The following is a 26084-nucleotide window of genomic DNA, read 5'->3' on the forward strand; positions in this document are numbered from 1 at the left end:
CAGCTTGTCCAGCTACTGATGCGGAATCCGAGTTTTTTTTTTTATAAAAACGTTTAAAAATTATAGGTACCGTACCACCCGTGATGGGTGCGGCGGGCCTGGCCCAGGGCCCCGTTGCATCAAAGTTATTACTATGGTAACTCTGCCATCCAATGGTAGTGCATCGTTATCATAGTAGTTACCACTGGATTGCAAAGTTAGTTTTATGCACTAAACAGGACAGACCCGTCGGACCCGCTGCTGTTAGTAGTTCTACGTCGAACGACACAGTCCAAGAAATATTCTCTCTAGTTGTAAATAATTCAATCTGTATGAAGAGAACAATTTTAATCGGAAATTATACCCGTATCTTCAGCCCGGATCCAGTTCTTAAGTCGACCGCACACCTTACGACTGGTCTGCGACCGATTTTAGGATAAAATGTACTAGAATTTGATGCTAATATATTGAGACTTGGAAAATCTTACTGTGTAATGTTTTAAATCATCATACGAATACCTATGATCAAATCTGTGATTATGCTATCATCCGGGGCTATCATCCTTCTTAGAATAAAAGCACATTTGAAATCTAGTCGTAATGACGTTATAGCTGTCGTACGAGCAAAATGCAATTTGTCCCAAAATCGGATTGCGAACAGTTGTAAGGTGTGTGGTGGCCTTTAGTAATAAATTGTAAATTTACACATTTCTCTAATAAAACATAGACGTGAATAAATAATGAAAAGATGTCTCCTTGTGGGTTATTGAGAATCGAATGCTCTATTTCAATTTCCAGCATGATATGACCACCAACAAATCAGAAGAATCAGAATCATGTTCATGAAATATATCAACAGTCCTTTTGATCTTTGTAAAGGGAAATAAAACTCCAGGATAGTATAATAAATTCAACATGACTTTGAGGGCTAATATTTTACTTGAAAACTCTTCAATATAGTTGCTTAAAAATCATTTCACTAGTCACATTGTATCACTTTGGTCTAATTTGATTCATATTCATTTATTTCATAAATCCCAATAATTCCCACCAGGGCTCCGTAACCAAAGCATAGCGATGAATTGCAAATATGAAAGAACGGCACTAATTGGTTCCTGGTCAGCTAGTATTTTAAATCAAATGCGCCTGTGACATTGCTATTGATTGGTCAGTTCATTTAGCGATTGATTGCTAATCTTTGTGTTACGGAGCCCAGATACATAAGCTTTCACAAACCATGGGAATATAATTTCCTTATTTATTGGATGTAAACGTTACAAAAATTGTGGGCTATTAAGGTAATTATTCAAATTTTCAAACATGAAATAACAGCTGATGATTTTCTTCCGAAAGTCCGGAATTCACTCTGGTCACATCTTAACATTGTGTCTGAAGTCGACACGTACTGGAATACACGGAAACGCATTTTGTTTCAACCACTAAGGACATCGCAACACTTAAACATGTACGATTGTGTGAAAAGACCCTTCTGTTGCTAACGACCGAAAAAAAATTATACAAAAATTAAGTCTATCCAAAAATTTTAAAGATAAAACCCCCAAAAGATCAAGATAAGAACAATCTCTATGCAATTGCAATGGAAGTAATATATAAAGATCAGCGTAATGATGTCAATATCATCTTGATGGAAAATTTGTAAAAAAAATAGTCGACTTCTAGAACTCATGATTGTGCCAATGACTTAACAAATGTGGATTTTTTAAAGGTAGTATTGAAGAGAGAGAGAGAAAAAAACTGTCTTTGAAATGTTTCTTGTCGAAAGATCATAGGTCAACCAGTCAACCCGTTGACTACTGAGTTCTGAAATTCCCATAGGCTTTGTACAGGGATTGCCCGGTTCCAGTAGGCAATGGGTTAACAGTGTCTATTTCCTCCAAATCTGTAAGATATTATGAATTCCAGGAAGAAAGTCCTTTCACACGCAAATACGATAAATCATATTTGTTTTTTTTGTAATGATTGTGATGAAATATTGTTCGATTGGTGTTTGAATTTTTAAATGAAAAAAAAAAAAAAAAACGATGTATCATTGACAGTTGCGACTGCCCCATATACTCTGCCCCAAAAACATGTTTTGGAGGTCAAGCCTTCCACACGAAGAATTCGTAACGTAATTTGAGTGAAACTTAACTGGAATTCACCTCCGGAGTAGAATTTGACTTCCCGCCCTTTCACATGGTAAAAAACCGTAATTTAAATGATGATTCCAGCGAAAAATACGGCGAATTACGAATATTTAGCACGTGTGAAACCAAACTAGAACATGATTAGAATCACGAACGCTAATTACAGTAACATTAACAATGACAATCATATTCAAGATTCACGTGTGAACAAGCCCGATGTGATTAGCGTTCGTGATTCTAGTTTGGTTTCACACGTGCTAAAAATTCGTCATTAGTCTCATGTTTCACTGGAATCATCATTTAAATTACGATTTGCTTTACCGTGGGAAAGGGCGGTATATGAGTTGCATTTGATCGCAACTCCTTTATAAAACTAGCGCTTAGAGGGTGATCCCGTCTGGTATCACGACGTTCCTGTCCTCCTTTCACAAAGCTTGAGGATAATGACCAATAGAAAAGTCACCCCATTGGTGGTTGCCAGAGCGAGATAGGCTGTGTTGTATCCAAGTTCACCAGCAATGAGACCTAACAATGCAATGCAACAGAAATACGTCTCATTCGATCGCTTATTATGAACATTTACGGGGGCCGCGGAAGCGGTGGAGGGGGTTGGGGGCTGAAGCCCCCCTTTTTTTTCCAAAAACCGTGTGCAAAAACGTAAAAATGACTATATGATTGTGATTTTGTGCATGGTCGCCCCCCCTGTTGCACCCACAAATGTAATAACGCCCACAAATGTAGTAACACTTTACCCACAAATGTAATGACACTTTACCTACAAATATAATAATTTCACCCACAAATGTAATGATGCACTTTACCCACAAATGTAATAATTTTTGATCGCCCACAAATGTTATAAATTTGAAGGGATTTTTGGCAAAACCGTTCTAAACTAAAATCCTATAGTAATGCGTTTATATAGCACAAAAGTGCAAAGTTTTTTTTTCTGACCCGGTTAATTAACAAATTATAATAGAAGCCCAAATTCTTTATTCCAGACCCGATTGTTTCAAAAATTATAATATAAGTCCAAAGTCTTTTTTCCAGACCCGGTTGTTTCAAAAATTATAAGTCCGAAGTCTTTTCTCCAGACCCGGCTGTTTCAAAAATCATTATATAAGTCCAAAGTCATTTTTCCAGTCCCGGTTGTGTAAAAAAAAATATAATATAAATCCAAAGTCTTTATTCCAGACCCGGTTGTTTCAAAAATTATAATATAAATCCAAAGTCTTTTTCCAGACCTGGTTATAAGTCCAAATTAAGATACGTTAATCATGTTCAAGTAGAATAAAATGTTGTTGTTTTAGCTTATACGGCGCGTGTCATTCAGAAGTGAATATTTGCGAATGAGAATCGAGCTTAGTCTTCTCTCCAGACCCTGTTAATTAAAACTGGTGGAATAAATGTCTTTGTTGTTGTTTTAAATTATACGGAATGTATTGTGAATATATGCGCATGAGTAAATTGAGAATCAAGCATAGTCTTTTCTCCAGACCCGGTTATTTGAAACTAAAAACTAAAACCCTAAAAAGTAATGCCTTCATATAGCACACATGTCCAAAGTCTTTTTTTAGACCCGGTTATTTCAAAAATTATAATATAAGTCCAAACTAAGATACCATAATTATATTCCAGAGGAAAAAAGAAAATCGAGGTTAGCCTTTTCTCCAAACCCTGTTATTCAAAAATTGTAAATAACAATACAACAACAACAACAACAAAACCGTATAAAGATCCCATAATCTTATTAATGCTGGATAACATGGACATATAGCGTAGTCTTTCAGCCAGACCCAGTCATCTGTTTTTCAAAATAACGCTAATAGTAAAAATAGAAACAACTCCAAATCTAACACCAAGCAATCCTTGAACCTAAGAACCTGTTTTTAAAAAGAGGTTTAGAATGCTGTTTTTTATTCCAGATCTAATCATTACAAAAATTACGAATAAAAATCTAACATAAGACCCTATCATATTCTTTTGGAATAACACGAGTTTTAAAACGTACTCTTTCCTCCAGACCAGGTTATGTAAAAAAATGAATTAAAAAAGAAAATCAAATCTAAAACCAATTTTCAAAAAATTGTACCCAGTAAAAAATATGTCTTTACCCCATATCTTGATTTTTTATTAATAATAATACTAAGACCCCTGCAAAACATTGCGATTATGCATGGGTAAAACAAACGTCCTTTCTCCAGACTTGGTTATTATTAAAAACAATAGTTTTTACAAATATTCTAAAACGAATACCCAATAATCTAACAACTGTGAAATAACCATTCCATTCCATTCCTTGTTTTTATTTGGCAATAAGTCATAATTGACTATTTTTGCCACTCACTTTATAAAGAGTTGGGAAACGATTTAATTGAATAATATTATTTTCATTTTTTATTCAAATTTTTTTTCTTCCCTTTTTTCAATCATTTTTTGTATATTCGTTCCTTTTTTCTATGAAAAAACGAACAAACAAAGCATTTAATACTATAAGGTCGTTGATCAATGATCTATGTGATATTATATGAAAGAAAATCATTCTAACAAGGGGGGGGGGCTAACATTTTAACAGGTTTTCTGTATATACTCTGAATTCTCAGTGTACCAAGCATCAATTTTGATATATTTGTTTTTTTTTCTTACAATTCAATTAATCTCAGTAGCCTTGGATAATTTTCTGGGGTTTATTGACCCATATACGTAAAGACAGAGGAAGAAAAGATTTATGAGATCAAGAAGAGATAAGATATGGAAAATGAACTGATTTGGAATGACTGAAAGAGAGACAGGCAAAGAAAGAAGAGCCCCCTCCCACACCCGTACCAGAGTTACGGGGTTACGACTGTCCCGTCGGTGGATTCAGGTCCATCAACATCTTGAGGTTTGATCTTTCCAGGGGACAAACGCCTTTAACCTACCTAACGTGGAAAATAAAAAGGGGCCCTTGTGGGAGGAAGCCCTTCCTCCTCCTTGTGACCCTCAGTCAGTCGATGGACACTTGTCTGTATATAGAAAGAGCTTCAAACATGAAATTCAGCAAATACAAAAAGAGAAGTGTCAATACATTTGGGTGGTTATTTTATTATTTTAATTTTGTTTCTATTACTTTTAATATATATATTTTTTCTTAACTATTAAATTATCCTTTCTCCTCTCCCTCTTCCGCAAGGAAAATGAAAGAAGGGAACCCCAGCAAGATATGGGGAGATGTCTCCTCTTTTTTCCCTTTCTTAAAGTCAAGGCTTTAACAAATGTAAAATATTCTATCACATGCATAATAGTTTGATAAAATATATAGTGTGGGATGCTTTGCGACCAATCATCCAAGGTTAGTTACAAGATATTGTGGGCGGTTAGAGATGAAAAAAAACAAGTATTGTAATATATTATATCGTGTGTACATCCAACGCGCGTCTGATTCAGTTGATGAATAATAGTTGCTATAGTAATACAACTTCCAATAGTTGATATGTATATAATTATGTGTGTATACCCACACAAATATATTCAAATATAGTAGTTTGTAAGTTATGATTAAGTAAAAAACTGCAAAACCATTTCGCTATTGAACAAAGCCATGCAGTTATTACATTTTATAATACATCCGAAAGGTTTTGCATGAATGACAAAAGTCTTCTAGGTGAATATTAATTTCAGAACATCGTGCGACAATAAAACAAGATAGCAACTAAAATTCTGCATAACTAGTTGCCTAGGTTACCGTTTCTCGAACAATCGCTTTGTTCTTAAAACAAAGCGTGCAATGGATTTTTGCTTTATGTTTTGTACACTTTTCAGTAATGTCATTATTTCCTTAGCATCAGTTATATTGGTCTCGGCAAGTAACATAGACCTTTCTATGATGTATTTTGGGCATTCGGTGAGGAAATGACTTACAGTTTCAATACACCCATTACAATTATTGCAGTATCCTGTTGGGTGCATTTTCAATTTAAAAAGATCTTCGTTCAAACCTACTACTCCGAGTCTTAATCTATGAACAATACTCTCCTCAAGTCTTGTTAAAAAACATAAATGTGGTTTGTTAACGGCAGGTTGTACCTGTCTTAGAAAGGCGTGTGAAGAATTCCACCTATCTTGCCAGAGGGTGATATACTTATCTGTAACAATACTCTTTATTTCAGAAAGAGAATGTTTATTAAATATTTCAATGTTGTTTTGTAGGGCAGCTTTGGCGTAATGATCTGCCATTTCATTCCCATGCAGACCACAATGGCTAGGGATCCACTCAAGGTGGATGTGTTTCCCTTGATAGTTTAATTTAGTCGTTAAAATTATGATTTCCGTGACAAAGGATACATCCTTTTCTTCTTTTATGGCCTGTAGTGCGCTCAATGAGTCAGAGAAAATCACAATTCCGACGTATACATCTATAGTCTCCAGCCAGTTGAGGGCAAGGACTATGGCTGCTAATTCAGCTCTGAATGATGATGTATGGTTCGCCATCCTTTTTGCCTCATGGATGGAGAAAGCTGGTACATAGAAAGAAGTGGAGACTGTTCCATTGTTTGGAACTTTTGACCCATCTGTGAATATATGCAACTGATTTGACCATTTACTTCCTATAAGTTCTAAGCTACGTTGTTTTAAATATAAGGGATTTTGTTGTTTATTTAGAACTTCACTCAATTCTAGAGAAACTTTTGGAAGAATCATTGTCCATGGGGGGAGACAAGGTACAGTATAAGTTTCAATTGGTTTTTCATTCATCAATGCTGTCCTACATCCAAAAGGTTTATAATTTTGTTGATGTTTTACTATCTCCATTTGCCAGTTTGGCTTGACGTTAACAGGATGATCACGATGCATAGCAATTTTTTGTCTTAGAATATCTGCAAGCATCTGCCTGCGTAAGTCTAGGGGCATTTCACCTAATTCTGTTTGTAAGGAAGCAAGTGATGTTAGGGGAAGAGCTCCTGCACATATTCTCAGGGACTGATATTGAATATGATCTAAGGATTTTTTGATGTATGAGGGCGCACTATCATAAGCTTCGCAGCCAAAATCTAATAATGATCTTATTAGTGCTTTATACACAATCAGTAGCGATTTTGAGGAGCTTCCCCACGTCGTACCTGTTAAGCACCTCAAAATATTCATCTTACGTTTACATTTTGAAATGATCATATCTATATGATTTTTCCATGACAGTTTTTGATCAAATATCATTCCTAAGAATTTTTTCTCAGATTTGAAGGTCAGGGTAGCATTGTTTAACCTGAGCTCCGGATATTTGACTTTCCTCTTCTTAGTAAAAAGTACTGGGACTGTTTTGCTCTGTGAGAGACGAAATCCCCATTTGGTAAACCAATTGTTCAACTTATTCAAATGATACTGTAATTGTTTTGAAATAAGCTCTATATCCGCACCCGATATCCAGACAGCACAGTCGTCCGCATATATGGATGTTGTAACAGATTCATCAGTCGGGATATCACACATCATAACATTGTAAAGCAATGGACTTAATACACTACCCTGGGGCAGACCATTGTATATTTCATAGCATTTTGATTTTTCCTGTCCAATCTTCACATGAAAAGTTCGCTTTTTCAAAAAGTTATTCAAGAATCGTAGCATATTGCCCGAGATATCATAATATGATGCTAGTTTGTATATTAAGCTTTTGATATCAAGTCGATCATATGCTTTTTCAATATCAAGGAATACTACTAATGTGTATTCTCCAACGTTAATACTTCTTTGAATCGTGTTCTCTAGAAGTATTATACTATCCACCAAGCTACGTTTGGAGCGAAAACCTGTCATAAAAGGTGGGAATATTTCTTTCTTTTCCAAGTACCACTGAAGTCTATTTTTTACAATCCGTTCAAGTATCTTAGCAAAGCACGAAGTTAGTACTATAGGTCGATATGATGGGTTACACTTCGTAATTCCGAAGCTTCGTAATTCCGAAGGTTCTTTATTCCGAAGGTTCGTAATTCCGAAACACGTAAATTGCCTATACCTCGATGTTCGTTAATCCGAAAACGAAAAAGGGTTCGTTAATCCGAACATTTGTGGCGTAATTCCGACGGTTCGTTATTCCGAAGGTTCGATAATCCGAAAACGAAATAAGGTTCGTTGTTCCGAAGGTTCGTTAATCCGAAAACGAAATAAGGTTCGTTGTTCCGAAGGTTCGTTTATCCGAAAACGAAATAAGGTTCGTTGTTCCGAAGGTTCGTTGATCCGAAAACAAAATAAGGTTCGTTTTTCCGAAGGTTCGTTAATCCGAAAGCGAAATAAGGTTCGTTGATCCGAAAACGAAATAAGGTTCGTTTTTCCGAAGGTTCGTTAATCCGAAAGCGAAATAAGGTTCGTTGATCCGAAAACGAAATAAGGTTCGTTTTTCCGAAGGTTCGTTAATCCGAAAACGAAATAAGGTTCGTTAATCCGAAAACAAAATAAGGTTCGTTAATACGAAAAATGAAAAGCGGGAAAGCAGAGGCAGAGGCAAGGGGAGGGGGGGGGGCGCGCGGGGGACACTGTTGCCGTTCAATTATTATGAGGATGGGAAGGCAAGGGCGGCCGAACGAATTTTCGTTGGGAGGTAAAGCCAAAAAATGAAACTCGTACGTCAAAATGGGCACTTTGGTGATATTTTTACCTTAAGATTATCATCTGCTTGAAGTCATTGTGTGTTTGATAGTGATTAAGTAGAGAAAAACTATGTTGAAGTGACTTCTTATTATGGCAAAATGTATATTTAGGCTTTATTTTTCGGGAGAGAGTATAATGAGCGAGCGGCTTGGTAAAACAAATTCAAAGGTGAAGTTGTAAAAGGTTTTGGGGTCAATTATTCTTAAAATGGCAATATTGCGAGGTGTTGCGAGCGTGAATCACAAGCTAAAACTTTAGGGTATTTCAATAAAAAATGAAAATAAGTTTTTAAAAATCCGAGCAGATTTCTGCTGTCATTAAAAAGATGTGCATCTAACTAAAGAATTAACACGAGCGAAAACGCGAGCTTAAACATACTGACCAGAAAAGGAACCTGTTAAAGAAAGCATTTAGTGACCTCTTTAGGGTGCATATTTCACCAATCGAATGAGAGTGCGAAGCGCAAGCTGAAAATTTGCAATATTCCAGCCTGAAAACTTAACTTAACTTGTATACTTTAAAAAGAGTATTTCATTTCGAAAAAACATGAAAAACGGCATATTTATTTTTGAAAAAGGAACTTTCCCATTTTGGAAAATATTAATTTCCCTGTTTTTTTATTTCATTTTTGGGGTGCAAGTGCCCCCTGCCTCCCTCCCGGTGGATCCAGCTTTCGTCAAATAGGGGGGGGGGGGCAATTTTTTTTCAGCCATATTTTCCTCGATCGGCAGCTTAAAGTTGATTTTTGTTTGTTTCTTTGAAAGGGTAGTCCTAACAGTCAATAATTAGCTTTATACTTATAAAGTAAAGTAAATATGTAATAACATGATAAACCCTTTTTAAATAATGCGAGCTATATATTTTTTTAATAATTATGATGGGCAATATGTTTGTGATCTTTAAAACGAGATGCCTATGTAACTGAATTTAGATAATAACTGCGAGCAAGAAGACGCGAACAGAAATATAAAATATATAACCTCAGACCTGATCTAAAGGGGACATTTTAAGAACTTTTTGCAGTTAGCTATGAAGACGATGCGTGTTTCAACCAATGGCGGCGGAACGTATTTTCCTATTTTTTTTTGGGGGGGGGGGGCAAAGCAAAAAAGGGGCCAATAGGGGCAATTTGGTGCAAACGGATATTTTCACCATGAGATTATCACCTGTGTAAACAGGTTGAGTGTTTTGTAGTAATTAAATTGAGCAAATTGTGTTAAGTGATCACTAAAGTTATATATTTACGTTTCATTTCTGCGAGCGTAGCGAGCAAGCGGTTTGGGGGAAAAAATCAAATCTGAAGATGTAAAATTCGCCTTTTTGAGCAATTACTGTTAAAAGGGCATCCTTGTGAGATGTTGCGAGCGAATCATGTGCTCAAACTTTTGGAAATTTCATGTATTCCTAGAATGATAATAATGATAATATTGATATAGATATCATTTACCCAGGGAAGGTACTTCAGTTCTGAAAACTGTTCTCCCAGCCATTATTATTATCATTTTTACAAGAATGCTTAGAATGTCCAGTTTTCAGGTTGGAATATCACAAATTTTAAGCTTGCGGTTCGCGCTCTCATTATTTAGTTCGTGAGAGATATATTCTATTCATGAGTCACTAAATGCAGTCCTTAAAAGATTACTTTCTGAAGCCTGTTGCATAAAACTTTTTACCTGAGAAAACTCTGGTAAAAACTGAAAACTAAGGTTAGTCTGATTTCCGCCACTGCATGACTTTAGCACATGGCAAAAACTCCTGTAAAAACAACCTGAGTTTTCTCAGGTAAAAAGTTTTATGCAACGGGCCCCAGGTCAGTATATAAACATATTACAGCTTGCCCTCGCATTAATTCTTTAGAGAGATACACATCTTTCTCACGATTACAAAAAATGCTCCGAATGCTCACTTCACGTCTTGTTACATGAAATGTCTACTAGTTTGAGCTTGCAATTCGCGCTTTCAAAATCTCACAAGGATCATTATTAGTATTATTTTTTATTTTATTACCAGCAGAAGCTGTTATTAAAAATGACATCCCCTCCAATACAAATCCTATTATCTAGAGGTTACTCGCACGCGACCAACACACTTGACCCCCTGCATCTTTAAACCATTTGCTTAGGCAGCAATTGCTCAGATAAAATCGAAATTAGCCTATGCTTGATCAGGGCGCCTATATTCTTAATGATATACATGCTTTTGGCCACAACACACACATGTATCATCGATCGTTATTACTATAATTGCATAATATCGTGTAATCTTGTAATGACAACATCATTTTTGTTACCAAAATGAATAATTTTCATTTTCGGAAATACGAACCTTATTTAATTTTCGGATTAACGAACCTTATTTCGTTTTCGGATTAACGAACCTTCGGAATTACGAACCTTATTTCGTTTTCGGATTAACGAACTTTCGGAATTACGAACCTTATTTCGTTTTCGGATTAACGAACCTTCGGAATTACGAACCTTATTTCGTTTTCGGATTAACGAACCTTCGGAATTACGAACCTTATTTCGTTTTCGGATTAACGAACCTTCGGAATTACGAACCTTATTTCGTTTTCGAATTAACGAACCTTCGGAATTACGAACCTTATTTCGTTTTCGGATTGACGAACCTTCGGAATTACGAACCTTCGGATTTACGAACCTTCGGAAATACGGACCTTCGGAATAACCGAACCTTCGGAATTACGAAGCTTCGGAATTACGAATGTATGCGGATATGATGATACAGTATGGGAGTCTTGGTCCTGCTTTAGTACAGGGATTAATATAGAATGTTTCAGATTTGGGGGTATGGCCCCCGTGTCCCATATCCAATTCATGACCTTTAGCATAAAATTCTTACTTTCATTCGGAAGTTTTTCATACACCTGGTAAGGGATCTTGTCTTCCCCAGGGGATGATTGTTTACAAGTATTGAGAGCCTTTTGTAATTCCTGAAACGTAAAAGGTTCATTCAAAACATGTTCCATTCCCCTGTTCATTGACTTGATTGCAATGTGTTCATTGCCTTTTATTCCCGTGCATTCTTCTACTAGACTTATACATGTAGATTGGAAAAAGGAAGAAAAAGCCTCAGCTTTTTCTTTATTACACAAAACTTCCTTTTCATTAACCACTAAGATTGGCATGTTTTTGGATTTTCGTTTGTTGTTGACCGACCCCTTCAGTCTTTTTATGGTGTGCCAGATCATGGATTCTGGTACATAGGGATTTAGTCTTCGACAGAAATCTTCCCAATATTTTTTTTCTGATTGGCGCAGAATCTTTTGGGCTTCTGCTTTCTTCTTCAAATATATGTTTAAATATTCTGCGGATATATGTCTTTTTAATTTATTATTAGCCCTATTTCTTTCTTTGATGATTTTTGTGCATTCATCTGTCCACCAGGGAACGGGGTTGTGTTTCTTTTTGCCTTTCTTGGGCATTATTTCACTTATAATGTCTGTTAGTTTATTAGTAAAATCACTGTATACATGTATATCAGTTTGGTCGATTAAGATATCTCTATCTCCTGTCAATCTTCCTTGACAATTTCTAGTGAAGGAATTCCAATCAAATTTCTTAAAAGACCAGTGTATTTCTTCATTGACCCTTTGATTACCCACATGTACCTGTCTGGTTCGATCCAGTAATATTTGGGTAGATATGGGAAAATGATCACTCCCAAAAGTGTGTTGTAGAACTTCCCAAGTACACTTACCAGATAGCAGAGGGGATGTGATACTGAGGTCGAGACAAGAAGTTTTCCCAGTATGTGGATCTATTCTAGTTCCTGTTCCATCATTTAAAAATACAAAGTTTCTTTCATGGATGAAGTTTTCAACCACTTTACCATTTTGGTCTGTTTTTGTACTGCCCCATACAGGATTGTGGAGATTGAAATCCCCTACTATAAGGAAAAGGTTGTTATCTATACCGTTGGTAATTTTGTTTAAGATAACATCATCCATTTTTTTGCATGGATTATAGAAATTTACAATGGAGATCACTTTTCCGGCAATATGTATTTTGGTAAATTGCATTTCAATTTCTTTATCATTAATAGGGTATTCATAATTGAGGGATTCATGTATGTAAATTGCGCACCCTCCTTTAGAACGATTTTCTCTGTTTCTATTAAAACATATATATTTTGGGATATCCAGTATGTGATCTCCAATTGAGATCTATTGTAGACTTCCCCCCAGACTCAATTATTTCAAGAATAAAAAAACAATAAAACCCAACCCCCAACAACGAATCTGAGAACCAACAATCCTCCAAATTGAGACCAAGTAGAAAAGCACATGTTTAGAGCGTTGTCTCTATTCCAGACCCAGTCATTTAGAAATTAATTTAAACAATTTAAAAACATAAGACTTTGTCATATTCTTATTCCTGTTGAATAACGTGAGTATTATGCTTAGACCTTCGTCTAGACCCAGTTATATATAAGATAAACAAACGAAAAAAAAATCAAAGCTAAGACCAAACTTTAAAATTATAAACCCAGTTAAAATGCTTGGGTTTAGAGAGTTGTCTTTACCCCACATCCAGTTGTTTTAAAAATACAAATTAAGCAAAAGATTAATCTTAAAACTTAGACACAGCATCTCCCAAACTATAAAAACCCTGTGATAACGCATACCACAAAAACGACAAATTAATAAAAGGCGTAAATTTTCAGATCTGAATGGTACGCGCCTTAAAAACCCAAAATAACAACACCAACAACGTTATTCTACATCATTGACATTGTGGCGTCTTTGTTAATATTGTTTGTCTGTTTTTATCGTTTCTAATAATTTCCTAATTTGAAATAACTGGGTCTAGAGCAAAGACTACACCATATTTAAAGACGTTTGTCCCCTGGAAAGATCAAACCTCAAGATGTTGATTGACCTGGACAGCCTCACCCCGTAACTCTGGTAAGGGTGTGGGAGGGGGCTCTTCTTTCTTTCTCTGTTTCAGCCATTTCAAATCAGTGTTTTTTCCTATCTTATCACTTCTTGATCACATAAATCCTCTCTCTCTCTTTACTTTACGGGTCAATATAACCCCAGAAAATATATCGTAGGCCACTGAGATTATTGAAATTGTAACTAATAAAAAAGAATGTTGAATATATTACAAATGGTGCTTAGTACACTGAAAATTTAAAGTACCGAAGAACTTGTTAAAACGTTATCCCCTCTTTATAGAATGATTTTCTTTTATATAATATCTCATAGATCGTCAATCAACAACCTTTTCGTTTTCGGGAAGTAATCCCCATATTGTGTGCTGATATCTCATTCCTCAGTTTTTTGTTTTATATGTATTTAAAAGTTGTGTTTTTCAGAAAAAAAGGAATGAATATACAAGAAATAATGATAATAAAAAAGAAGTAATAACAATAATACTTAATTAAATTGTTACCCTACTTCTCATACAGTGGGTGGCAAAAATAGTCAATTATGACTTATTTCCAAATAAAAACATGGAATGGAATGGTTATCCCCTCTTGTTAGAATGTTTTTCTTTTATATACTATATCATAGATCGTCGATCAACCTTATCGTTTTCGGGAAGTTATCCCCCTATTGTTTACTGATATCTTATTTCTCAGTTTTTTCACATGTATTTAAATATTTTGTTGTTTGTGTTCTTTTTCATAGAAAAAAGGAAGGAATATAAAAGCAACCATTTTTTAAAAAATGGTTGTAGGGTCTTTGTTTTGTTGTTGTTATTGTTGTGTTTTTAATGATTTTTATAACTGGGTCTGACAGAATGACTACGCTGTATTTCCATGTTATTCAACATAAATAGGATAGTTGGTCATTGTTTTTTTTATAATTATTGAAATAACCGGGTCTGGAAAAAAGACTTTGCATTTATATTATAATTTTTTAATTAACCGGGTTTTTATAAAAGATTTCACATTTTTGTGCTATATAAACGCATTACTGTAAGGTTTCAGCTTTCAGTTACCGGGTCTGGAGCAAAGACTATGCTTGATTCTCGATTTACTATTAGCGTCCGGAAAAAGACTTAGCTCAATTCTCATTTTTATTCCACTGGAATATCATTATTGTATCTTAGTTTGGACTAAAATCATAATTTTTTAAATAACCGGGTCTGGAAAAAAGACTTTGGATTTATATCATGATTTTTTTAAACAACCGGTCTGGAAAAAAGACTATGGACATATAATAATAAAAAAACAACAACCGGGTCTGGAATAAAGACTTTGGATTTGTATTGTAATTTTTGAAACAACCGGGTCTGGAAAAAAGACTTTGGACTCATATTATAATTTTTGAAACAACCGGGTCTGGAAAAAAAACTTTAGACTTATATCATAATTTTTGAGACAACCGGATGTGGAAAAAAGACTTTGGACTTACATTATAATTTTTGAAACAACCGGGTCTGGAATAATGACTTTGGATTTATATTGTAATTTTTGAAACAACTGGGTCTACAAAAAGACTTTGGACTTATATTATTATTTTTTAAACAACCGGGTCTGGAATAAAGACTTTGGATTTATATTATAATTTTTGAAACAACCGGATCTGGAGAAAAGACTTTGGACTTGTATGTTAATTTTTTAAACAACCGGGTCTGGAATAAGGACTTTGGGCTCATATTATTATTTTTTAAACAACCGGGTCTGGAATCAAGACTTTGGATTTATATTATATTTTCTTAACAAATGGGTTTTGAATAAAGACTTTGGACTTATATTATAATTTGTTAATTAACCGGGACAGGAAAAGAGACTTCGCACTTTTTTGCTACATGACCGCATTACTATAGGATTTTAGTTTAGAACGGATTTGCCAAAAATCCCTTCAAATTCATAACATTTGTGGGTAAAGTCATTATTACATTTGTGGGTGAAATTATTACATTTGTGGGTAAAGTGTTATTACATTTGTGGGCGTTGTTACATTTGTGGGTAAAGTGTTATTACATTTGTGGGTGTAACACCCCTCCCCCCTTTGAAAACCATTCTGCGGCCCCTGATTTAGTGGAAGAATGATTGACGATTATATTTGCTGAAGGTAAATTCAGATCTAGAACGTGTAAAATGCAATTAATTGTCGTTTGAGAGGTAATTACAGTTTATGACCACTTTCGTAGTGCAAGGCCTACCTGATACAAATTAAGGAATGTTTATCATTGCGGGTTGCTCTTAGGGGACAGTAAGGTGACCCAAGTCTGCGCAGTGCCCTTGTCTGTGCAAACGAGTATCTGCGCGATTCTAATAAAAGAAAACCTGCAATGACGACAAACTTTACACCTGCTAAACATCGATATACAGTATAATTGAAAATCAGAATGAAAATGGTGGGAAAGTATTGAATTTCAAGCACTTCACGCAATCTGAAAAATGACTGTCCGAGGGGTCCCCCCCCCCCTGCGGCCCCCTTCATACGTATGTACAGACTCATATCTTTATTGAGAGGAGCGTTGTACTTGAGAAACAAAGTAAGGGAGAAACCTTATAGATAGCTATACTACCTGAAATGGCCCCTCCAGCTAAAATTCCCACTCCTTGCAACATCTCGAGGATTCCAAAGAGAACATCGAAGTTTTCGGGTACCAGCAAGAGTTCTGCACCAAGAATGACCGGTAAGAATGCCATCGCTTCCAGAGCGATCCCGGATAGAAAGGAGCAGAGAAGCATCACTGGAAACTGGGGAACAAAGACGTCGAGGAACTTGGACACTTCTTCTATGATCACCAAGCACAACAGAACTGTCGTCGTATTCCCAGATTTCCGGAGTACGAAGCCGAGTGTGAGACGGCTGATAAACGTGGCAGAGGCCACTGTCAGGTCTAGGATATGGACATTAGGTAGTGACAGACCTCCGTCAATGGCTCGGGGGACGAATAAGAAGCGCCAACCTGCAACTTCTATACCCATCACAAAGTATGAAAATGTTAAGGTCACCAGGCAGGGTTCCCAAAGACTTCCACAGGAGCTCAGGGTTTCATGAAGTGTGGTGCAGAACCCACGTCTTTCCATTCTTTGATGTCTACTTTTATCAGTCTTATAATTAGCTTCTTTTCCCGATGCGTAGGACATTGTGGTATGCTCTCCCATTCGAATCTCTTTCATTCGATCTGTCAATCTAAGGCTATACGTGCCAGTCGAACCCTGATCACTGTCAACGTCAATCTCATCTTCAAAACTCATCTGCAACCTTTCTCTTGTTCGAAGCTTTTCTGAATCAAGATTGTCAGTTGATGACATGTCATCGTCTGCTGAATCAGATGATGAATCCGAATAAAATTCGCTACTAAAGCTGTATACCCCAGTTTCCGTTCCACTTTCTTCGGTCAAGGGACCATTTTCACTCTCTTGTTCACCCGGAAAAGAAGAGGGCCCTTGTGCGATTGCGAACGGAATCATGTTCCCGGATAGTGCCCCAAGTATCAACATAGCCCCCCTCCAGCCGTAGATACTTTGTAAATATTCAGCTGTAATTGGAAGAAACAAAGAACCAAACGCGTATCCGGATGTAGCTATCCCATACATCACGTGGAATCGATCATTTGCAACCCCTTTGAGGGTCAAAATGGATGATACAAAGACCACTGAGCTGCCTAGTCCTAAAACAGGAATTTTAGAAAAAGAAATAATTATACCGGTATTAATAGGAATAATATTTGTTTACGGATATTTTCTTTTGTAAATATAATGCCGATTATAGAGGACGAGTTTTGAGCAAATAATCAACATAATAAACCATAAGAAAAAGCTCTTAAAACTTTATTTACATTATTCAAAATGTACCCCACTTAGACAAATGACCAAGTAACAACAAATTTTGCTGTTTGTTTTCTGAAGCGCACAGAAACATATATAGCAACATTGTACGCCATGTGCTATACAGTATAAACAATGAATATGGTAATGAGAATTTTGATACTACTAATTATAAAAGTAATCATAATAAAAATCATATTAATTTTACTGTTATTAAAAATGATGTTTTTGATGATAGAGGGAATAATAATGACGATGCTATTCGGTTTATATAAAGCCCTTACATTATACATGTATTCCCCATCATGGTACTCTGGTGCGGGCTCCCCCCCCCTATAATCGCAAAATTACACGTAGATCAACTTAAATAAAGGATATAAAACAAATATATCAGGACTGTCAAAATAATGTAAACATCCTCTCGGGGTTTCTCCAGTTGGGGAAAATGAGTAATTGCTAGACCAACCTCAAGTAAATAATTCCCACTATACTTTCTCAAAGCCTGATATATTAATTTTGTGTACATGTAATATCTTACCGAATAAAGCGAAGCACAGACAAAATATGACCGGGGTTGGAGAAAGAGAAGAGAAAATCGCTCCACATGACGTGCAAAAAGCTCCAACAAGGGTAACCGGTCTTGGGTTTCTCAGCATCCGATAAACCAATGACACAAGTGGAGCTTTAGGGCAAATGATAAAATAGAAATGAAATATAATTTTGGAAGAATGTCTCGAAAAACCTATCATGGATGAAATACCATGATTTCATTGAATCGTTTAAGACATTAGTATTACGTCACCGCGAAAGACGGATAGCACTATTTATACAGTACAACCCCAACAATGTTCTGTAATATGATTGGTCCAAATCCGATCACACTATATTTAGCGAATCGCACCAATGCACCAAAAATGCATTATCCTGCACTCTGACGTCATGCCAAAAGTACTATCAAGCACTCTGACGTCAGAGTGCGTGTTAGTGCGAGGTCTGAAATTATCTAGAATTTAGATCAGATATAGCATTCGGGGCAACTCAGTAACATGGGGGGGGGGGGGGGTGGGGTGTATAAAACAAACAATGCACGCACTCTTGTGCATTGAGGACCTAAATAAAGAACTCTGTGCTCGACTCGCCAAATGTGTATACCGCACTCGGTCCTGCGGACCTCGGTGCGGTATATCCATTGGCTCTTCTCACACATCGTTCATTATATTTTGGCCCTGCATGCACGCGCATTATTTGTATACTATCACCTGTGGTGACTAATAGGGGTTTTCGCTGCTCGTTTGGATTCAAGAACACAACGCCTGTCAAATGACAATGAACAGCCGAGAGGGTTTTGTCGAAAGTTGGTGGACCGGGGCAGCAGATCGTCCGAAGATTGGGACAGGACGAACAATTGCAAATTTCTCGTTTGTCCAGAGTCCATGAGTGCCGGCCGCACAACAACGTTGTTAGCCTAACAGTCAGCCCAGTCACATCTTTCGGATTTTGAAGTCAAAACATTTATTTCAATGTGTAAGTCATGCATTGTTTTACATTGAAAGGCATCGCTGCCACATTACCGGTTATTACAGGGCCTCTGCATTGTTAGCGCATTGTTAGAGCTAACAACGTTTCTGTGTGGTCAGCACAGAACGACACTGCTGTTTTGATGGGTCAAAACCACTATCTCGGCGCAATTGCGTAAAATTCGTGTCCCGCATGTTTTGGGGCCAATTAAAAATAAAATCGATATATAGAATGGTCGAGTTATGCTATTCTATTTATTATATGAGATCCATTCTTTAAAAAGAAAGTCATATTGACCTTCTTTTGGTATATAATGAGAAATTAGCAAATCCATCGGTTGTAATAGTGAAAAGCAGCGTGTCACCGGTCATATATTTTCTAAATATCTGTATCTTTCAAAAAATAAAGTAAATAGCAACTGCCCTAAAACTTAATTAATATAGATATAAGTGATCCCTCCACAAAATACAATCAAACGTTTTTGATAAAAATGTTTTGTTTTCACATGCGGATAAAACCAAATGTGTCGCCAAATTTAGTGAAACTTACGTTACCGTATTTTAGATCAATAATTAATTACTTTATGTCATCGTAAATATGTTTATTTTTATTTATTTGACACCTCGGGTATACGATAAGAAATGATACCTATGTACTCCCATTCCTAAGTAAGAATTATCTTATCAAAACCAAACTAAATGCAATTTGTAGAAACGTAGCCTTAAGAGATTAAACTTACGTTACCGTTTTGGGGAAATGTGTATAGACTTCAGATGCTGATATGTATATCAGCAGTTAGCATTGATCAAAGGAAAGTCAGAGGGCCAAAGAAATCATACTTGCAAAGAGCAATTTTGGATCAGCAACTATTTATTTACCCCATCATGTAACTTACGTTGTGAAACTTACGTATACCGTATGTGCCGATCTCGGCCTTTTTGGCGTTAAAAGGATTTTTCTCGATATATAACGGAGATGAGCCATCTACGATCATTCTCAGAAAGCCTATATCGCTATAAGCAACAACTTCTTACAAGTCTATGGTGGATCTCGTCTCATTTTTCTAATCCCTTGCATCACAAGTTGACTAATAAGTACCCAATTCCATTACATTTTTAAAAGGTTTTACTCCTCTAAATAATTGAGTGTATTTTAGGTGCAACCATTAGTCAAGGGCTTCTTAAGAAGTGGTAAAAAATGAAACAAAAGTTTAAGAATGTGAAATTACTCTTAAATCTATCTTTTATACCTTGGAAGCTAGTAATAATAATGTAACGTATGTTTCAAAATAGAAGTTGTCCCATACATAGATGATATAAGGGGATTTAATCTTGCTAATCGTAACTTTGTGTTCATAATAAGCTAGTACTACATTCAATTTCATTACCAGTGGAATTTCGGGAACAAAAAAAAGAAAAAAGTACAATTACTATCACTTCAAGCATTGTTTATGTTCCGTTCAATTTTTATTTTCATGAAATATTTAAAAATAAAACTAGCCCTTTAAAAGATTCGGTATTTTGTTACACGGTCTTTACCTTTCTTACATTTATACTTGACAATATTCTTCAGTACACTCGGCAAAAAAAAACTTCTTCGAAAATTGTAAACTTAAAATATTCCTTATTCATGTCAACATGACAAGAAAATATTCCTCTTCCAGTATGACATGACATTTTCATGTGAACAGTCATGCATGGATAGTTAAATGCTTTAAACAATAGCAATGTCAGTAAAAGAAAATTGCAAGAAATGGATCAGTCAGTGCATGGCTGGTTACAGGTACTATAGCAATGTCAGTAAAAAGATGGCAAGAAAAACGATCAGCCATTCTTTCAGTTGTGAAAGTTTATGTGGCATAAATATCCATTAAACGATAAAACCAAATTTGAAGTCAAATACCACTCTAAAAGTGAAAAGAAAGTTATCCACCTTGGATGTATCACTATTCCAATGGAATTTTAATTCAAAGTCAGTCGATGAAAAAATGTCAAATTTCAGTATCTGGGCATAAGCAAAAGAAAATTATCATTATCCTCCTATCTTCTGCAGTGGTGGCGGCCCTAGGTTGACCACTCCTAGGGCGGCCTCTAACTTCATCAGTAGCCAAATACCACTGGTTCAAATTTGAAATTGTTGTTGGTGAAACTTGGAAATATCGAGCCACTTGTATAAATGACTGCCCAGACTGCAACATTCCTATTGCTCTTGCACGCTCTTGGTTGGAATGCTTCATCTTGAAAGTGAGTGTCCAAATGATCCATCTCATTATGCATCTCATGATGCATCCCTACGCATTCAATTCAAATGAAAATCCCCTGTTGAAATTGTTTAATGTATGCCTACAGGATGGCCACGATCATTAGCCATTTCTTGCAATTTTCTTTTACTGATATTGCTATTATTTCTAAGAATTTAACCACCCATGCATGACTGTTCACATAAAAATGTCATGTCATACATGTTGACATATAATAATCTGCCTTTAATCAAATATCTATATGGAATATTTTAACTTTTATAAGTGTCCAAGAACTTTTTTGCCGAGTGCAGTTATGATTTTTCCCAAGCCCATGATCAAATTTTATTTTTCGCAATATAAATGAGGGGCGTATATCGGTTTATCAAATGTATTATTGTTGATTTCCTTCCCTCAGATTTCTTTTATGTATCTCAATTGATATAATTGCCTTCTTAAAAAATTATATGTATATATAATGAAATGAAAGAGAAAAAACTATAAATAGCAGTATAAGGCATTTGTGTCAAGAAGTTTTGATATCAGATAAACGCGACACCTTTTAATATGATTTGGAATATACAATGGGGGGGGGGGGGGTAATTTCTTTTTGTTTTTTCATCTTGTATCTATTTACTGCAATCTCCCTTTTCCACATTTCATCTCTCTCTTTCAAGTTTCATTACACCATCTTCGGAATGCAAATCAATGTCATATAAAAATTAGTGGGGGATACTTTCAAATCAAGTAAATCACGATACTTATATACCGTAACGTTTTTAATAATGTAAATGGCATGTTCATCACTTTTCATGCTACAATAAGCTTTGCATACAATTTCATTTTATCATTTTCTTATTCAGCTCTCATGATATATGTTTTAAAACAATTTTCATTTTATGGAAATCCACAGTAGGTGGTTGTCATGTTGCGAACAGAATCTGCATGAGAACAGTCCAGTATAGTTACTGCTTATAGCTCAAAAAGGCTAGTTGTTGAATTTTTATGTTGCGAGTTTTTTGCACATGTGGTTTTATGGTTCATCCAAAATTTCAGATCTTGAGTTGAAATAATTGTTTTACATTGTCAGATATTGAAGTTAAAATACGTTTCTCTTTTCAAAATAAATTTATTACTAATTTTCGCTATGTAAACGTAATCAAAATTTGTAATCAATATGGGGGAATTGATATAAAAGTCATCGGGAAAATAAAGGTAACCATGTTTTGATGACCAACCACATTGTTTGAGGTATAGTTGATCTATAAGAGTTATAGTTTATTCACGATTTCAAATTGCTGTTATAGTTCTTCCACACTTTCAGTATCTCATACCTTGGTAAAGTTCAAAAAGACAAATTTTTAAATTCTAAAGTTGCAATTTCTTGGCACATTGGTGTATATTTCATCCAAACTAGCAGATTTTAAATGTTATTTGTGGTAGGACAATTGTTTAACATTGTCAGATATTAAAGTAACATACGTTACTCTTTTCAAAGTAACTTTATTTCTAATTTTCACTCTCTACATTCAAATAAAATTGCAAACAGAAAGAGGGAGTAAAAATAAATACCATTATCTGAAAACACAAGTGACCGCGTTTTGATTATCACTCACACTTCCACATGTCTGGCACTTTACATTTGAATATAAAATGCCCATATTCTGAGCACCATAATTATAATCTAAATTTCCCGTAGATTAAAAACATTTTGTGATGATAGTTTTGTCCATTTTGTTTCATGATATTATTTGAGAATGTAACCAATCAACTTTCAGTTATTTTCGTTCATAGAATTCTAAACCTTCGTAGTTATTTTCAGATTTGTATAACATGTAAAACCTAATATGAAACCTATATTCGTTACAATATTTAATGAGACAATTACATATTACATGGTGCCCGTTCGTTGAATTTGATGTAAATCCTGTAAACTTAATAATTACATGACTTTATAAATGTTTACATCTTACCTTCATCTTTCAGATTTAGTGTTCGAAGTAAAAAGATACAGTTCGTGATTTTTACAGTCAAATTTCTTTATAGATATTATTTTTGTTAAACTTCAGTTCCCCTCAGTGGTTTTCGCAATCAAACTCAAGGGAAGTAAGACCATTATCGTACAATTTTTGGCACCAAATTGATTATTTCAGAAGTGGCAAATAAGTTCTATTCAACAGAAAAAGATTTCACCCCGAACATTAAAGGTGTAATGCTCTGTAAAGGTGGTGTCACACATTGGCGTTTTAGACAGCGTATGTCCGACGTATCAAAATTTCTCTAAAACGTCGGCATACGCTGAACTTTGATATTTTTTTCAACTCTGGGCGTATACTTAGCGTATTCATTTACGAGTTGGAAGTATACATAACGTATTAGTAACTTATATCGAACGCTTCGTTAACTTATAAGTAACGTATTCCAACGAATGCTTAGCGTATTGCTGGCGTACACAACTTATGCCCTACGATAGCCTAACTTACGCATAGCGCGCGGCAGCGTATGGCTGATGAACACGTGTCGTAGCCTATAAAAAGGCTTCCGCTCGACTATTCAAATCATAACCGCACGATACATCACCTATCAACACCACCGCCATGCCGAAGAAAACTCCTGTGAACCCCACCTTTATATACCAATTCCTATAAACATGATAAACGTTGTCAATACGCCATTATACGGTAGCTGTAAGTTATAAACACGCTCAGTAAGTTTTGTGGTCGTCCGGAGCACGTCTTCATACGTCAATATACGTTGGAGTTAAGTTACACATACGTTCAAAGCACGTTACTCATAGGTTAGAAGTAAGTTTTAGGGTACGCTGGACATTATCTCGACGTACATCGACTTATGAGTAACTTACGAGTAACGTGTATCAACGATCGCGTAACTTGCCTACAACTTATGGCCCGCGTATGCGGGACGTATGAGCCATACGCTGGCATACGTCGAAAAATTTTGTGCTTGCACAAAATTTTTCGACGACCTCGCCGTATGACGACGTATACCAGCGTGTTTTAGCGTACTCTTAACGTATGCAAAACTTACCCGTAACGTATTCGACGTACGCCAGCGTATTCGCCATATTCCTCATACGTCGGGCATACGCTGTCTAAAACGCCAAGGTGTGACAGCGCCTTAACGTAGGTTTCACATTATTAACTTGACAATACATGCATTCTTTTCACAACAAAATGATATGAGTCGAACAAATTTATTTTTCTGATTTGTTGACTTTCCAATTGCGCCGAAATAGTGGTTTTGACCCTTGAAGGGCGTTTGATAAATGATTCTCTGTGTTATAGAAAGCAGTTTTTACCGGAGTTTTTGCCTGTGTTAAAGTCCATGGCAGAAATTTTTCAGACTAACCTTAGTTTTCACCAGAGTTTTCACAGGTGAACAGTTTTATGCAACAGGCCCCAGGGGCCCGTTTAATAAAGGACTTGCAACTGTTGCAACTTTGCCATTATGGCAACTACCATGGAAATAAGGCTCAGCAGCCAATCAAAATCAAGGTTTCCATGGTAGTTGCCATAATGGTAAAGCTACATCAATTACAAGTTCTTTAAGACACGGGCCCCTGTTCCTAGTTTTACAAAGTGTTGTGAAAGATCCAGTCATGATTAAAAATACTTTCTATTAAATTTCTTAATCCTGCTATAGTATGTAAGGCAAGATTGTAATATCTTGCTTTGAAATCTACCTCATAATGAAAGAAATGAAAGGTCATTTGTCCAAAATTGTGCATGAAGTAACTACGAACTGGTCTATTAGAAAATGAACGTTTTCACGATTTACGTCGAGCATTCAACTCGGCGAACCGTGAACTTCTTGTAGGTATATATTAGCTAAGTTCGGTTGTAGCGCAAGACGTACGTCTTATTAAATGGTTTCACTCGTATCTTGCAAACAATATGTTTCTGTAGAAAATGATAACTCCGCAATTAAAGATGTGAATATAGGTCTTCCTCAAGGGTAGGTACTTGGCCCACTGATGCCTGTTTTATTTATAAATGACCTACCCCAACTGTGTTATGTATGCCGATGATACGACCATTTCCGTATCAGGCTTTTCTAAAAGTGAAATTGAAACACAGCTTAATGAAGTCATGAAGCAAATACATGAATGATCAATTCGAAAGAAGCTTATTCTCAATGTCGATTAGACTAAGTCAAAGCTACTTGGTTCACGATAACGAATTTGCACTTTGCATGACAATAATTTAAGTATTATTATAAACTGAAAATCTATAGCATGTGTAAATGAATGTAAATGACCTGGGACATTATTGATTCCGATCTCGACTTCAGAAGCCATACAATCAAAGTTGCAAAAGATGCCAAGCAAAAGTTAAGTATTTTGAGATTGAGATCTATCCTCTTATCACAGCTTTACTGTGATTATGTAATGCCCCACTTTCTCTGCTGTTGTAACGTATGGACAGGACGAAGTGATGTCAATTGTGATTTCCATAATCACCTCCATAAAAGAGCAGCATACTTAATATAGGATGGTTATTTTTTCATTTTCCTATTTTGTTCATTTTCTTTAACTTGTGCTTTCTTCGGCTGTTTTACATTTCTGTTCCGTCTAGACTTGAGTTCATTTGCATTTCTTTTCAGTACTGCACTTGCAGTCTGAACTTAGGATATTTGAGTTTAACTACATTCAGTTTTCATTCATCCTTCTCCACATTGGATTCTTTTCCTCTGATTCTCTTTTGTCATCTTTATTCCTTCTCTATGCAGGTGTTCCGCTCACTATCCATCAATCACCTGACTCCTTAGTTTCTAATGCCATTATTACTTAATCACCC

The 26084-nt window shown here is 35.8% G+C and overlaps 1 protein-coding gene across 1 annotated transcript in view; it reads right to left on the minus strand.

Annotated features, from left to right (window-relative positions):
* Positions 1–2435: 2435 nt before the first annotated feature.
* Positions 2436–26084, minus strand: part of LOC121429179 (monocarboxylate transporter 7-like) — a 34515-nt gene continuing 10866 nt past the window's right edge. The window contains exons 2-4 of the mRNA XM_041626115.1: positions 18049–18192; positions 16259–17353; positions 2436–2651 (exon numbers count right to left, since the gene is read on the minus strand). Coding sequence (XP_041482049.1) covers positions 2530–2651; positions 16259–17353; positions 18049–18192 — 1361 coding nt within the window. The 3' untranslated portion in view covers positions 2436–2529. The remainder of the gene's footprint in view (positions 2652–16258; positions 17354–18048; positions 18193–26084) is intronic.

This window comes from Lytechinus variegatus, chromosome 15 (assembly GCF_018143015.1).
Source record: "Lytechinus variegatus isolate NC3 chromosome 15, Lvar_3.0, whole genome shotgun sequence".
Lineage (NCBI taxonomy): Eukaryota > Metazoa > Echinodermata > Echinoidea > Temnopleuroida > Toxopneustidae > Lytechinus > Lytechinus variegatus.